Here is a 16,208-nt window from a genome sequence, read left to right as displayed (position 1 = left end):
CTCCAGACTAATGCTCATTTTATAGTGCTAGCCCACTGATTTACCATGCCGTAGTTTAACCTCAGTACCCCACTCAGACACTGTATACTGACTCTGAACCGACCAGCCATTGTTTCATCAACTCCAAAGAGCTTGGTTTATAAGAATTACTGTCCTATTTTGGTCTTATGGTATGACACAGCCCAGGATTAAACCTACAAACCTTCCCCTGTCAGGGCAGACACTCTATCCGCTAGAGTGAGTGAGTGAGGTTTTACGCCACTTTTAACAATATTCCAGCAATATCACAGCGGGGGACACCACAAAAGGGCTTCACACATTGTACCCATGTCGGGAATCGAACCGGGGTCTTCGTCGTGACGCTTGAACACTTTAACCACAAGGCTACCCGACTGCCCACTATCCGCTAGACCATGGTGGTGCTTGATTTTGAACACTGGACACAACATCTACTGTGCAGTCCTGATCTGACAAGACCAACAGAGGGCACTGAAGACATCACTCAGGCCAGACGGCGGCAGTCTTATTACTCCGTATTGAGATGACGAGAGCCATGAGTGAGTGGCTGCATACAGCTCAGTTATCAGCCTGTGGTTATGAATCAGAGGACAAACACTATCAGCTGAATCAACTCCGAAGCCATATGATTTCTCCCAGGGTCAGGACAATAACTGCAATCATCAACACTAATTACTCGCTGTTGGAGGAGCTGGCTTATCGACAGCCATATGGCCAGCGGTGTGCAAGTGCGCATGCATGTGCATGCATGATTGTGCATGTGCTGTGTTGAACGAGCGTGTGCCGGACACCTGGGTATATATACAGTCACATCCTGGGTAGAAGTAGGAAGTGACAGGCAAGTTTTCATTGATTGCTTCAGGAAGTGCAGTCCTGACAACTCCCTAACCTTGACAAGGGACTCAAGTTACGCTCCTTACAATTTGATACACAGTGTGTGGCTCTGTATTATTTCATGATAAGAATGTTCCCAAATCTCTGCCCTTCAGTTCACAGCTATTCTTTACAGAAAGTCTATCGAAACAAACCTCTTGGATCAACTTAAATTTCTTGTGCTTTTCATAAAAAATTCAGAACTGTTAGTGGTAGGTAGGGAGAGAGCAACCACAGGACCATGTAACTTATAATTATAACAAACAAAGCGATTTCCACCCTTTGCTAGTTTTTTGCAAGTTTGTTTAATATTATTATTAGTTACATGGTCCTGTGCCCTGTTATATTCCCTTTTACACGTAAGACATGGCCGCTAGTCAATTAGTCAGAAACTAGTGAAAATCCGGAGGGACTAGCTGTTTTCTTCTCTTTCTAAATATATGTGACCAACCATGAGATAAGGGACCTTATGGGTGAAAAGTCACATTTTTACGTCTCATTATATTTAAAAACTACAATATGTTAGGAAAACAAAAATACAATTCACAAGCTTCGATTCATATTTATTACAATGATATATGGCATCAAACATTTGGACTCATTAACCGACTTTAAACTGTTGATGTAATAATTGCAGTTTTTAGACATAATGTCTGATTAATTGAAATAGACATGTATGCTGAAAGGTTTTGAAATAACGTTTCTATTACATACAAATTAACAAGAGAAAAATAATATATTTTGTACAGTCTGCACATTAGGCGATTTTAACTGAAGTAAGTTGACATCGAACGTCTTTATGACATCACAGCACAATTATATCCTAGCACCCATAAGGTCACTTTTCTTCGGGTGGGTCACATTTTGTCACTCTGAGGGTACAGATGTTGTTTTAGCTTACACAGCCTACTGTCTGTCCTACATATGGTATAAATACATTTGGCACTACCTTATATTATGAACACTGTAAAATGGTCAAGGCAGTTCTGTACAACTATGAATATTACTTTCACAAGGGAAGGGCGTAAAGTTGAACATCTCATATAAAAACAATAAAGTAAATCTTATATAAAGTATATTAAAGTATATCTAAGCAATATTTGTAATTACTGCTCAGGGTGCCGATGTACAAAGCGATCTTAGCGCTAAGGTGATTGTAACCCATACCTTAGCATAGACTTACGACAGTTGTAGCGCTGAGGTTGTTTTGTACAACAGCACCCAGCACAATAAATTAGAGCAAATTTTTTATCAAACACATAAATAATTCATGTTTATGGCTGCCTCTTCATAGTAAAAGAGAATTTAGGATGACATAAGCAAGATATTTATTTCCAAATTTATATTGACATAAGCCACTTTCTTGAAACGACCTGTTGGATGAAGCTAGTTGGATACGATCAATGGCGTCTGCCCCTGTCTACAATAATTCAGCCTTCCTGGTTTTATGTTTTTATCCTAAAGAACAGTCAGCATTGTCAGTACAAGGTTCTCCTGCTGCTGGTTAAGTGTTTGATGAAGTCTGATTCTCTCAAACTCATCATATTCCTTGGTAGGCATGACACAGCCATGTTCCTTGGGAGAGGTATGACATCACTGGACCTTGGGTACACAGGACACAGCCCTGTACCCTAGGTAGGAGTGACACTGCCCTGTACCCTAGGTAGGAGTGACACTGCCCTGTACCCTAGGTAGGAGTGACACTGCCCTGTACCCTGGGTAGGAGTGACACTGCCCTGTACCCTGGGTAGGAGTGACACTGCCCTGTACCCTGGGTAGGAGTGACACTGCCCTGTACCCTAGGTAGGAGTGACACTGCCCTGTACCCTGGGTAGGAGTGACACTGCCCTGTACCCTGGGTAGGAGTGACACTGCCCTGTACCCTGGGTAGGAGTGACACTGCCCTGTATCCTGGGTAGGAGTGACACTGCCCTGTACCCTGGGTAGGAGTGACACTGCCCTGTACCCTGGGTAGGAGTGACACTGCCCTGTACCCTAGGTAGGAGTGACACTGCCCTGTACCCTGGGTAGGAGTGACACTGCCCTGTACCCTGGGTAGGAGTGACACTGCCCTGTACCCTGGGTAAGAGTGACACTGCCCTGTACCCTGGGTAGGATTGACACTGCCCTGTACCCTGGGTAGGATTGACACTGCCCTGTACCCTGGGTAGGAGTGGCACAGCCCTGTATCCTAGGTAGGAGTGGCACAGCCCTGTACCCTGGGTAGGAGTGACACTGCCCTGTACCCTGGGTAGGAGTGACACTGCCCTGTACCCTGGGTAGGAGTGACACTGCCCTGTACCCTGGGTAGGAGTGACACAACCCTGTATCCTAGGTAGGAGTGACACAGCCCTGTATCCTGGGTATGAGTGGCACAGCCCTGTACCTTAGGCAGGAGTGACACAGCCCTGTACCCTGGGTAGGCATGACACCCCTGTACCCTGGGTAGGCATGACACCCCAGTTACTCGGATAGGCATGACACTTCCCTGTACCCTGGGTAGGCATGACACCCCAGTTACTTGGATAGGCATGAGACTTCCCTGTAACCTGGATATTCAATTTCTACACCATTCAACAGATGACAAACTCAGTAGTCATCACATCACATCACCCCCTTCCCCACCCCATATAATCATCCCATCACCCCCTTCCCGACACCATAGTCTTCACATCCCCCCTCCCCCCCCCCATGTAGTCATCACATCATCCTCTTCCAGACACCATAGTCTTCACATCCCCCCCCCTCCCCCACACACACACACACACCATGTAGTCATCACATCATCCCCTTCCCTGCCCCTTGTAGTCAATACATCACCCCACAGTCATCACATCACCCCCTACTCCTACCTCATATAGTCATCACATCACCCCTTTCCGACCTCCCATATAGTCATCACAACATCCACTTCCCCCAAACCCTATAGCCCACACATCACCCCCTACCCCTACTTCATATAGTCATCACATCATCCCCTTCCCCCACCCCCTATAGCCCACACATCAACCCCTGCCCCCTGCCCCCACCCCATATAGTCATCACATCAACCCCTTCCCCCATCCCCATCACATCACTCTCTTCCCCCACCCCCATCACATGAGGCCCTTCCCCCACCCCATATAGCCCACACATCACCCCTTACCCCCGCTCATACAGTCATCACATCACCCCCTTTCCCCACCCCTTATAGTCATCACATCAGCCCCTACCCCCGACCCATATTATCAGCACCATCCCCGAGGACAGCACATGTGCCTCCTCCCACACAGTCTGTGTTCCACGCTTTCTATCACAGTGTCACTGTGACCTGTCTCCTCAGACAACTATGGTGGTGACCAAGCCTTGTCGTACTTCCCTTGCAGCAATATCAATAATATCATCCTTAATGATACACCATGCTCCCACTACTATTCTTTACCCTCATGTTCCTCTCATGCAAAAGGTCAAGAACACTGTCACCCATATCGCATCTGGAGGTCCCTTTTTTCAGAATTATTTGTATTGACAACTGCCTCCTTCCCCACTTGCATCCTATGTCATGTAAATGTTCTCTCTGCTATTGTAGTCCCAGATACCTACACCGTTAGTCACATCTTCTTTAATCCTCATCTTTACAATACGAACATGAAAACAAATTCTTCCTAAATTTAAAGAGCTACCCAATATCTTTTAATACCCCTATATACAGCCTACTGACTCACTTATTAATACCTTTAAACAAACCATGTAGGAGAATACCTTATTTTACGATTATCTCATTACATTATAGCTCCATAAACCATTCATGACAGTGAGACTTACTTTTCCTGTATAACAACTGGTGTGTCCGGTCTCGGCAGGGCCTCTAGTACAGGGTAAGGTTCATCCTGGTAGTGAACTCTCACCCGAGGATCTGATGCTTCTCGGACCGGGTAGAGTCCGTCCTGGTAATGTACTATTCCATGGGAATCGGGTGCATCGGATACCCGGTAGGATTCTTCCTGATATTGTACCATTCCATGTGATTCGGGTGCATCTAAGACCGGGTAGGGTTCGTCTTGGTATTGAACTGTACTATGAGAGTCGGGTGCCTCTAGCACAGGGAAGGGTTCATCCTGGTAATGCACTATTCCATGGGTATCCGACTTGGTGGGAAACACCTCCCACTCCTCCATACCATGTGGCCAGCCGGCCCCCGTGCCAGGACTCCGGCCAGCCAGTCACTGAGGGTGAGTTGGGGGGTCAGGCACAGACGGGCAGGGCAACTTATCCTGTACCCATGACAAACACTTCACAAGGAGTAGATCCACACACAGTCTCTCTCACCTCTCTTGCAGTGCTAGCAACTACCTCTCACTCTCTCTCACTCACTTGAGTTTGTAATTATCCTACTGCTCTCTCACAACATGTGCTTCTGTTAAGGCTGCTGATTGGCTGCTGCCTCACAGTGGCAACACGGAAACTGAGATATTGTGTTTCCGTGGGAACTGAGTGAATCACTTGGAGAAGGTGTCCCTTGCCATCTCCCTGTGTGTTGTCCCTGGAGGCCGGGATGCCACTACACAGATGTCCGCTTGCCCCTCTCTCTATCTCCCCCAGCATCCCCAGCCAATTACCCCAGGCTTCTCCGTCAGGCCAACTGCCCCATACCATCATCTGGGAGCTCACACAAAGAAAATTAGCATTGCAATTCAGACCACTATTAATGGCACCAGTAATTTGATAATGGAAAAAACATGGAAAAAATATTCATGACTGGCATTCTTTCAATCAACAAACAACTGTGAATGGAGATCATTCTAATTTCCTGCTGGAAGCTGGCATCCCCCTTGTGGTGTAATGTTAGGGGGAGAGTGAGGGGGGACAGCATGGCAATGAACAGCCCTGCCACACTATCCTAATCACTCCAACATCACAGGAGACAATCAACACGTAAAAGTCGGTTTAGGGAATTCATCCCTGAAATCCTAACCCAATAACTGTGACATTGCCTTGCCTTGTAAATGGCATCAATATGAGTGCCTTGATGAAATACTATGACACTGATATTATTAAGCTTTTGCATCCGGTTTAAAAATTGACAAGCTTTCTCTTCTCAGTCTCTAGATACAATGCCTTATCTAAGAACTAGTAGCGTGATTTCTGCACTGAGTCATTCACAATTATGCTGCATACAAATCCCCCGATACAACTGATCCATACACAAATAATGTCCTCCAATAATGGTGAGCCATAAACAAGGAACAGCTACACCCGGATCAATATATGTTGCAGCATCAGGACACACTGTGATAAAGTTGAAAAGAAATCCTCCTCCTGTACTAGATCAAATTTACTCTTGCAGGAGAACCTGTTTCCTGTGTGAGTAGATTAACACGTTCTGGGTACTTCCCACTGCAGTATATGGATGCAGGCTCACTACGGAGTGATTATACTTGAATGAATGTGCATATATAGACATAGTGAGGGGTAATACTCAAACAGTGTTTTAAATTAAGCATGACAGTCAATGGCTCTTTACATATCTTTACATAGACTATGTAGAATGTGTATACAGACGGCCAAATATCCAGTATCTTTACAGAGACTCTATGTAGAATGCGTATACAGACGACCCACTATCCAGTATCTTTACATAGACTCTATGACGAATGTGTATACAGATGGCCCACTATCTTTACATAGGCTCTATGTAGAATGTGTATACAGATGACCCACTATCCAGTATCTTTACATAGAGTCTATGTAGAATGTGTATACAGACGACCCACTATCCAGTATCTTTACATAGACTCTATGACGAATGTGTATACAGATGGCCCACTATCTTTACATAGGCTCTATGTAGAATGTGTATACAGATGACCCACTATCCAGTATCTTTACATAGACTATGTAGAATGTGTATACAGACGATCAACTATCCAGTATCTTTACATAGACTCTATGTAGAATGTGTATACAGACAACCCACTATCCAGTATCTTTACATAGAGTCTATGTACAATGTGTATACAGATGGCCCACTATCTTTACATAGGCTCTATGTAGAATGTGTAAACAGATGACCCAGTATCTTTACATAGACTCTATGTACAATGTGTATACAGATGGCCCACTATCTTTACATAAGCTCTATGTAGAATGTGTATACAGATGGCCCACTATCTTTACATAGGCTCTATGTAGAATGTGTATACAGATGACCCACTATCCAGTATCTTAACACTGAATCTATGTATAATGTGTATACAGATGACCCACTAACCAGTATCTTTATAAAGAATCAATGTATAATGTGTATACAGTTGGCCCACTATCCAGTATCTTTACATTGAATCTATGTAGAATGTCTATACAGATGACCCACTATCCAGTATCTTTATAAAGAATCAATGTACATTGTGTATACAGACGACCAACTATCCAGTATCTTTACATAGACTATGTACAATGTGTATACAGATGGCCCACTATCTTTACATAGGCTCTATGTAGAATGTGTATACAGATGACCCACTATCCAGTATCTTTACATAGACTCTATGTACAATGTGTATACAGATGACCCACTATCCAGTATCTTTACATAGGCTCTATGTACAATGCGTATACAGATGACCCACTATCCTGTATCTTTACATAGAGTCTATGTAGAATGTGTATACAGCTGGCCCACTATCTTTACATAGGCTCTATGTAGAATGTGTAAACAGATGACCACGTATCTTTACATAGACTCTATGTACAATGTGTATACAGATGACCCACTATCCAGTATCTTTACATAGGCTCTATGTACAATGTGTATACAGATGGCCCACTATCCAGTATCTTTACATAGGCTCTATGTACAAAGTGTATACAGATGACCCACTATCCAGTATCTTTACATAGACCAGTGATTTTGACACAAAAAGCTGTATACAGGTCAATGACTTGGACCCAAGAAATGTAATAAGTCAGTGGCAAAAGTCAACAAGTCACTTAAACAAAGATTCCGGATGCAGTAAAATTTCGAAGTTAAATCAGTACTTTTAAAAAATCGGGCATAGCTTCCGCACACCCGCCTACCAGCGGGGTCTGGGAGCAATACTGCCATCAACTTCACCCCCCATCCCCCAGACACAAGGACAACTGTCACAAGCGTGCAATGTCTGACCTTTCCCCATGTTGAAATATTTTTTTTTTTAAATAGCCTTGTACTTACTTACCTTTTGTTGAAAAAAACATTGCAAACATGACATTATTTCAACACATATCCAGGGTTATTGGTTTTCGGACACTGAAGAAACAGTCATAGTTTTCTCGCTGATCACATGAACAACTGTAAGTGTAAAACTTCTCATTCACTTATTCATAAAGGACAACTTTATCTTAGAATCAAGCCATCATCTGAGTATTTATAATTTCTGTGTGACACCTACCGTTATGGTGCAAGTATTCGTGATTGAAAACGTATGATGTCCGAAAACCTATGATCCGACGATGATAGCATTGTGTCATGAATAATAATAAAGGCATAATTGATGCTGAAAGTTCTGATCGGAAACAGGACAATCCGCGACGGTTCTCTGGAAACACGATATTTTCGGAGTATTTTTTTAATTTTTGATTATATTTTTACGAGGAAGATGACTCTTTTCGAGGACCACTCTTTTAAAAAACGCGATTTTCAGCGTTTTTGCGGAGATTTCACATTGTTAGATCTAATTATTTACGTATTGAACAAATTGACCAGTCACAGAAGGGACTTCCCGCGCTACATGTATTTCGATTGCGAAAGTTGACATTTAATAGTCAAATTGCCTCAAATATGACTTTAAATGAGTCAAGGTATGGCATTTATGATATGTGTATCCATTCTCTTGCCATAAAGTTCGTTTCAAGGCGTCAATAGCGGTAATCTGACCGTGGTTGCTGTAAATAATGGTGAGTTGTGCGATCTACCGATCACTTCGCATACGAATTCGCCAAAATTATTATAATTATTGAATAAATCTTTTAATAAAATCTATAAGATATATTGCAAACATAAGTCCAGATAAACAATGAACACCTTTTTATAACCAGATATTATAATAATAGGATTAAATTGCGTACTTCAGTTCGGATTTGTTGACTGGTATTTCCGGTGTTACGTGATCGCGGTGATCAGCTGATTATGTTTTTTTATAGATGGGGGGAAAACATCGTGTCATTGGAAAACTTGAGTTTATTATAAACATAAGTAAATTTTGGGACCATGCTTTACCGCCCGCTATAACCGAGTAAGCGTTATTATTGACGGGCGCAATAGCGAGAGAACACTCACTGTATATGATGCTGAAAGCTCGGATCGAAAACAGGACAATATGTGTACTGTATATTCTCTCGATTGGCACTAAACTTTATGAGAGCATTTCATCGGGCATTAAAATCGATACCCTGAGAGGAATAATCCCTACTATTTAATCATGAAATTATGACACGTGTGACGGCTTGCTTAGCATTTCTATCAGTCAAAAGTCCAACAACTTAAACAAACCATCGGTCAAATAGAAATTTTATCGGTCTATGACCGGTGACCGACGGCCATCTGAAACCCTGTAGACTCTATGTACAATGTGTATACAGAAGACCCACTATCCAGTATCTTTACATAGGCTCTATGTACAAAGTGTATACAGAAGACTCACTATCCAGTATCTTTACATAGGCTCTATGTACAAAGTGTATACAGAAGACCCACTATCCAGTATCTTTACATAGGCTCTATGTACAATGTGTATACATACAGAAGACCCACTATCCAGTGATAATACTTGGGTGCTGAGTTGTGATAGTAACTGTGTGTGATGATCTGTATGCAAAAATAATCTGTTCACACAGATTATCTGTAGAATACCTTACCTGTACCGATAATCAACACTTACAGAGTATCTGTACATAGATTATCATTTGTAGAGATTATCTATATAGCAGATTATTTACAAACATGTACATAGATTATATGCAAACAAAGAGTATCTGAATTACTAGATTACCAGTGAATATATAGATATATATATCATCTGTAAACAATATTCATTTCAATATGGATAATCTGTTTACATGATGATACATACACAAGGATGATCTGCATGAATGGAATATCAGCTATACATGAAAAATTAGCATTCAAGCCCAAGACATCATTGCACCTGCCAAATCAGCATCTGGCACCTGCCAAATCAGCATCTGGCAAATCAGCACCTCCTGTCAATTCCACGTTACAAACATAAATCAGGGAAAGAAATCTTTCAATGTTGCCACCCCAGAATGGTGGAAAAAACTACCCTGAGCAAAAGACTATCTCCAATTTTGGACCTGTTCAAATCTCAGCTAAAAACTCTAACATCTGTTTCACGATACAGTGTGTGCTGACTGCAGCTCTTTGAGCATGAACAGTGTGTATGAAGGCTTGTACTAATCAATCATTGACGATGTCGTCGATGTCGTCGATGTCGTCATCATCATCGTCATCTTCATCATCGCCATCACCGTCGCCATCATCATCGTCATCATCCTCATCATCTTCGCCATCATCATTGTCATCATCATCATTGTCATCATCATCATCATGTTTTCATGTAAGATCTGTACACAAGAGTTACAGCACTGATCCCTGCTGGACAGACAGAAGGCTAATGACTTGTGTGAGCTGTTGATCAGCCCAGACAAACGGAACCGCAATGTAATCCCGTAACTGGTTACAGTTGTAAAGAAACAATAGATGATCACTGACGATGCTAATCTCATTTGGGAGACGCTTAATGTTCACTTACTGAATCAATGGCGCAGTGTTGATAGGCTTCCAGGCTATGTGTGCCTGCGACAGGGACATTAAGAGATCCACAATGCAGTAATTACACTGATGTTATCATGACTGTTCATCCAAAATGACGTCAGTGCATAAGGCATAAGCTTACCCAGAGGTTTCACAACAAATGATACAGTGCTATTAAATCTGCATACATGGCATAGGATGCTTAAGAAAATGTGAAATTTATTTACTTAGAACAAATCATTCATGTTGACTATTCAGAGCATACAAGCAGGATGTTCATCCACTTTTTAGAATATTCCACAAATAACATGGTTTGGGAGACCCAAGAATAGGCTTCACATATTGGAACAGGAATAGTTACCATTCATCATATGGAACAAGTCCACAGCTCATTTTGGATGAGAGGCTTCTGTAAAATAGCTAGATTTGGAGAAAAAACAACCAGTGTCTCTAAATTTTCACAAGTCTCGGACCAAGAGACTAGCGGCCATGTTTATCCCTGTTGGAATCTAACCCAGGTATTTGACATGACAATGAAACATCAGTTCAGGAACACAAAACAATTAGCTCAAACCATCAGACCATTTTGGAGAAGAACTCTGAAAGTTTTGTTTTTCTTGCAATATCATTTCAAATTACTCAAGATATATGTCAACCCTGATGCTTTGAAAAAGGCAACAATGGTCATTATCATTTGTACAAACTTCTGGAGAAGAATATGAAAATGCATAAAGCTTAAGGACAGATGATAAGTATAATAGTTATATTTTAACCAACCACTGATAATAATCTGTCACAAAGCAGCACATATTTTGCATATTATTTAAGAAAAATAAAAGTACCTCTTTATTTGCAATTCATAAAATCTTTTATCATATTCATAAATTTGTTGCAAATTATTTCTAAATGTGTTCGTGTATATATATATTTTTCGTTAGTGGTTGAACCAAAATATAACATGAAATTACCCTTTTCTCTTTAATCAATGTCAAGCACTTTATAATTTCTACTAAGATATCGATCAGCTGTTGTCAACGCTCGTTACACGAACAACTTTTATGTGTGCTTCATCATGTCAACTGTCATAACCATTGTCACGGTGACAATGTCATCAATGGATTGACATGAACGGGCACACATCAAAACATCCATTTCATCTAGTCAATCCTCCTTTTCTTTTCACATGACTTCACCATAAGCCACAGAAGCACGTTCTTCCCTGGATATGGAGTCAACACGGCTACAAGGCAGCTGCTGTCTGGTGTTTTTATAACAATTTGGACTCAATAAGCAATTTGTCCAACATTAGTGCTGAGTATCAATTACCAGGACATGCATGTGTCAATGAAATAATAACTTGAATCGGCTTGAGGATGGCCAATCATGAAAGACTGTAAAAAAGCATCACCCTGATCCATTTTTTAAAGGAAAAAGGAGGGCATTTCATATGAAGTCACAATATTAGGTGCCAAAACTATTGAGAGCTACCAACACACTCAGACGTTAATCCCATGATCAATACAGACAGGAATGTTACACTTTTTCTGATGGCCTTGAGACTAAAGAATCACTATTACCAACTGGGGTCGCTTCCTTTTCATAAGCCTTACCAGTTTGAGCAGAGGTCGAAGTAACAGCCAAATTTGGATAAGTCAGTAAGATAAGATAAGATAATATTTTTTGCAGAAAGCATTCCATTCCGGAACAGATGCAATCTTTAAAATGACAAAACATTATGATTCATACATACATATATACTGACACAGGGATAATATGAGGCTTAGCCCCTAAATTTGAAAAAGTTAAATACAATGGGGCATTTTAATATTGTGCTGTATGGCCCGAGTAAAAAAAATCCTAGAGTGAACCCTGCAGACACAGACAGACAGACAGACAGACAGACAGAGGTATTTATTGCATAAAATTATAGATATGGAAAGAAATGGAACTGATGCTGATGGCTTCATTATTTAAGAGGATGTAGTGAAATAAAAAAATTTCATGATTGCGGACATCTACATTTTGTGTGGATAATTTTCCAAAGAGTATATTTCTTTCTTGAGTGTTTGGTACCATGAAGTAGGTTGCGTTTTTCATCATCGATGGTTGAACAAGTACAGCATAGCTTCTGATGTAGTGGTAGGGGTCACTTTATATGTCTTTCATGTTCTTAATCTAATTTATGGTCACTTAATCTTAGTTTAGAAAAGTGCACTTGATATTTTCTTATTTTACAGTGACTGAGATATGGTTCTAATTTGTTTCATGTATCTTTATTTACATCTGTGCTATAATCAGATACTGTTATCTTAATTATAATCAGATACCACTATCTTAATTATAATCAGATACTTTTATCTTGTAAAATCATCATATGTATGGAAGGGGTTTATCGCCTGTATTTTCATTTTCATCATATTTTCATTCATTAATGTTATGTACATTTGCCATGTTCCTATCACTGCGCCGAACTGTGAAGATCCGGGGTAGAATAGGTCTTCATCTTCATCAACCCTGCTTGTCATAACTGGCGACTATGCTTGTCGTAAGAGACGACTAACGGGATCGGGTGGTCAGACTCGCTGACTTGGTTGATGCATGTCACTGTATCCAAATTGCGCAGATCAATACTCATGATATCAATCACTGGATTGTCTGGTCCAGACTCGATTAATTACAGCCATCATATAGCTGGAATATTGCTGAGTGCAAAGTTAAACAACAAACTATCACTGCGCCATGTAAATGTTCTATTTTTGTACCATGTCTGAAATGCGCGTTTTTTACAATAAATGTTTGATTCTTTCTCATTTACCAGTGTTACTTGTGCCAAGGAAGCCTGCCTGGGATTTCATCAGTAGACTGACATGCTGTAGTCATGTGTCATGGTCATGGAGAGCTTTACCCACTTCCATCATGTAGCTACCAGAGACCAAAATGCAAAACAGGTTAGTAGGCTCATAAATATTGAAATTACAGGATAAAATCTCTGCTCAATCCTGCTGTAGGAATCGGTAAATGTCAGGGTTTGTTCCCTGTTGGCCTGCATTCAGTACTTCCTCTTTGGTTTGAGTTGGAACTTGGGTGAAAGGGACAAGCACCAAGTCTGTATCTGTGATAGTTATCTGCGTGTTTATTGGATTTCCTTATCTGTGTGTAAATCTTTGTCCCCCAATTACCAGTTCCACATCTGACACCTGAAGTCAATTGAGTGGAGCATGTTTAGCCTGCATGTGTGTCAGAGGCATTCAACATGTTCAAAGGGCCATTGCCAGGGGATGTAGTCCAGACCTGCTGTAGTCTGTAGAGGTGGCCGGCCCCTCAAGCAGATAGCACTGCGGGAGGGAGGGGACTGGGAGGGGAAGGAGGGGTGGGGGGTTGGAAGCAGTGTTTCTAAACATGAAACTGACATTCTAGTTCAACTGATTCTCTCATGACCATCTAGAGTGTGAGTGAGTTGGGTTTAACACCGCTTTGAACAGTATTCCAGTTATATCACAATGTGTCAGCTTAATGTGGGAGGAAAGCCTTAAGTGACACAGGTCTTAGATGTTTCCAACTTCGGTGAAACCCACGAGCACAGGTATGGTGTTGACGAACCTAGAAACATAATTGGGGCGAACCGGGATTTGAACCCACAATTATAGGTTTCTGGCGTGACCAAGGGACACAACTTTGCACAGCGAATTGTGGCGACTTAGACAACTGGCCCATCCATACCCCTTACCATCCAGAAGGCCATAGATACTTTTAAAGATAGATACTGTAGTTTACACATAGACAACATGAAAAGATCAGCGTTTCTGCTGGCTTTTGAAACTGCCAGTCCTTGTGGACTGGCAACTCTTAAAATTACAGGTTCCCCCTAATTGTTGCCTGTCCCAACTTTCAACAAATATGTTAGATCATTCACACAAAGTTCAGTCACAAATTTCTCAAATTTTTTAAAATATTTCGAGACTAAATCACTTCAAATATATATTTAACCTTGAAGCAATGCGAAATGTTATTTCCTTGCACAGAAAATAGACAAGGGGAAACCCAGTTGGCAACAGACAAGCTTATTTCGTTCGAAAACACTACTTACCGTCCAAAGATGATTTTACCGGTAAAAACCTGGTAATTACCGGTAAACAGGAACACTGAAGATGTTCATCAAATTGAACTAAAGAGGTTAATCCTGGTACTTGCAGACCGTCTCCTAGATATACAGTTAGGATCCTAGACACAGTTAGTATTCTTCTTAGCATAAGTAGCATCAACACTAGTGTGGAGCCCCCAAAATAGTAACTTACAAATAGAGAAACAAAATATGTAATTAGCATACAAAGTTATACCTCTTTTACAGTCATCTCAGCTCTGTGATTACATTGTATAATGGGGCCATGGTTATTACCATTATTAACTATGAATCCCAGTATCCTCTTAAATGTTAATTTTCTCTAGGAGTTGTGATTGATCCTGCAGTATCACAGATGACCAGAGGCACATTCAAGCAGATATGTACCAAACACAGAAGCAATCATCATTCAGTTCAATAACCTCCTTGTACACATGGCAGGCTCATCTTCACAAATACCGCCACCCACCCCCCACCCCCTCCACAACCTCCCCCCTTCCCCACCTACCCTATTCACCAGATGCCTTGAGCACAATGTACGCATACAGAACTGGGTTTTTCAGACTTCAAGCACATGGCAAATGTTTTTAAAGGTTCTTGTTTCCATAGCAACAGTTATAAACATTCACGGGACAGGAACCAATTGTAAAGCAATGCCATTTTTTTCAGAAACATGAACAGACAATACTACTGAAAAACTAAAACACCAGTCATCTTAACAATACTGTAGACTCCAAATTAGCAATGAGTCTCTGTGCTTGGCTAAGAATAAACACCTCACACATGTGATATGAGATCCTCAACATGGTGCAATGCTATACTATGACTAACTTCAAGTATCACAAAATCTTCAATATTGGTCAAATACTGCACTGGACTCTTTTCATATTAAGTCTTTGAAAGGCATTTAGAAGTGACACACATGACGAAGAGAATTTATGGATGTAAGCTTCTTTATTATGATGATAAACGTTAGGAGTATATACATGATATAGTTATCCCTCATCAGGTGAATAAATGCTATGAGGCAGAGAACATATATGTACCTGTAAGAACAACAAATGTGGGTTGAGAGTGAGTGAGTGAGTTGGGTTTAACACCGCTTTTAACATTATTCCAGTTATATCACGGCGTGTCAGCTTAATGTGGGAGGAAAGGCCGAAGTGATGTAGGTCTCATACGTTTACCACCTCGGTGAAACCCACGAGCACGGGTATGGTGCTGACAAACCTAGAAACATAATCGGGGTGAACCGGGATTCGAACCCACAATCATAGGTTTCTGGCGTGTCCAGGGGACGCAACTCCCCCACAGTGAATCGCGGCGCCTTAGACGACTGGGCCACCCGTGCACCCATGTGGGTAGAGAAAAGGGTGGAAACTTAACAAGGGAATCCAACAGATACAG

At 41.3% G+C, this 16,208-nt stretch overlaps 1 protein-coding gene across 8 annotated transcripts in view; it reads right to left on the bottom strand.

Moving 5' to 3' along the window:
- Positions 1-16,208, bottom strand: part of LOC124123075 (serine/threonine-protein phosphatase 4 regulatory subunit 4-like) — a 113,131-nt gene that overhangs the window by 81,038 nt on the left and 15,885 nt on the right. Inside the window, exon 1 of one of the 8 annotated variants that reach the window (XM_046486340.2) lies at positions 4,696-5,496. The exons of 2 other annotated variants lie outside the window; for them this stretch is intronic. In XM_046486340.2, the coding sequence (XP_046342296.2) occupies positions 4,696-5,048 (353 nt within the window). In that variant the 5' untranslated portion in view covers positions 5,049-5,496. Of the gene's footprint in view, positions 1-4,695; positions 5,497-16,208 lie in introns of those variants that run through there. 5 more of the 8 variants (XM_046486346.2, XM_046486386.2, XM_046486354.2 and 2 more) reach the window with 5 other exon arrangements.

Source organism: Haliotis rufescens, unplaced genomic scaffold, assembly GCF_023055435.1.
Source record: "Haliotis rufescens isolate VD_foot unplaced genomic scaffold, xgHalRufe1.0.p SCAF_3, whole genome shotgun sequence".
Lineage (NCBI taxonomy): Eukaryota > Metazoa > Mollusca > Gastropoda > Lepetellida > Haliotidae > Haliotis > Haliotis rufescens.
Note: the sequence above shows the minus strand (reverse complement) of the source record. Positions and strands in the feature narration are given on the sequence as shown.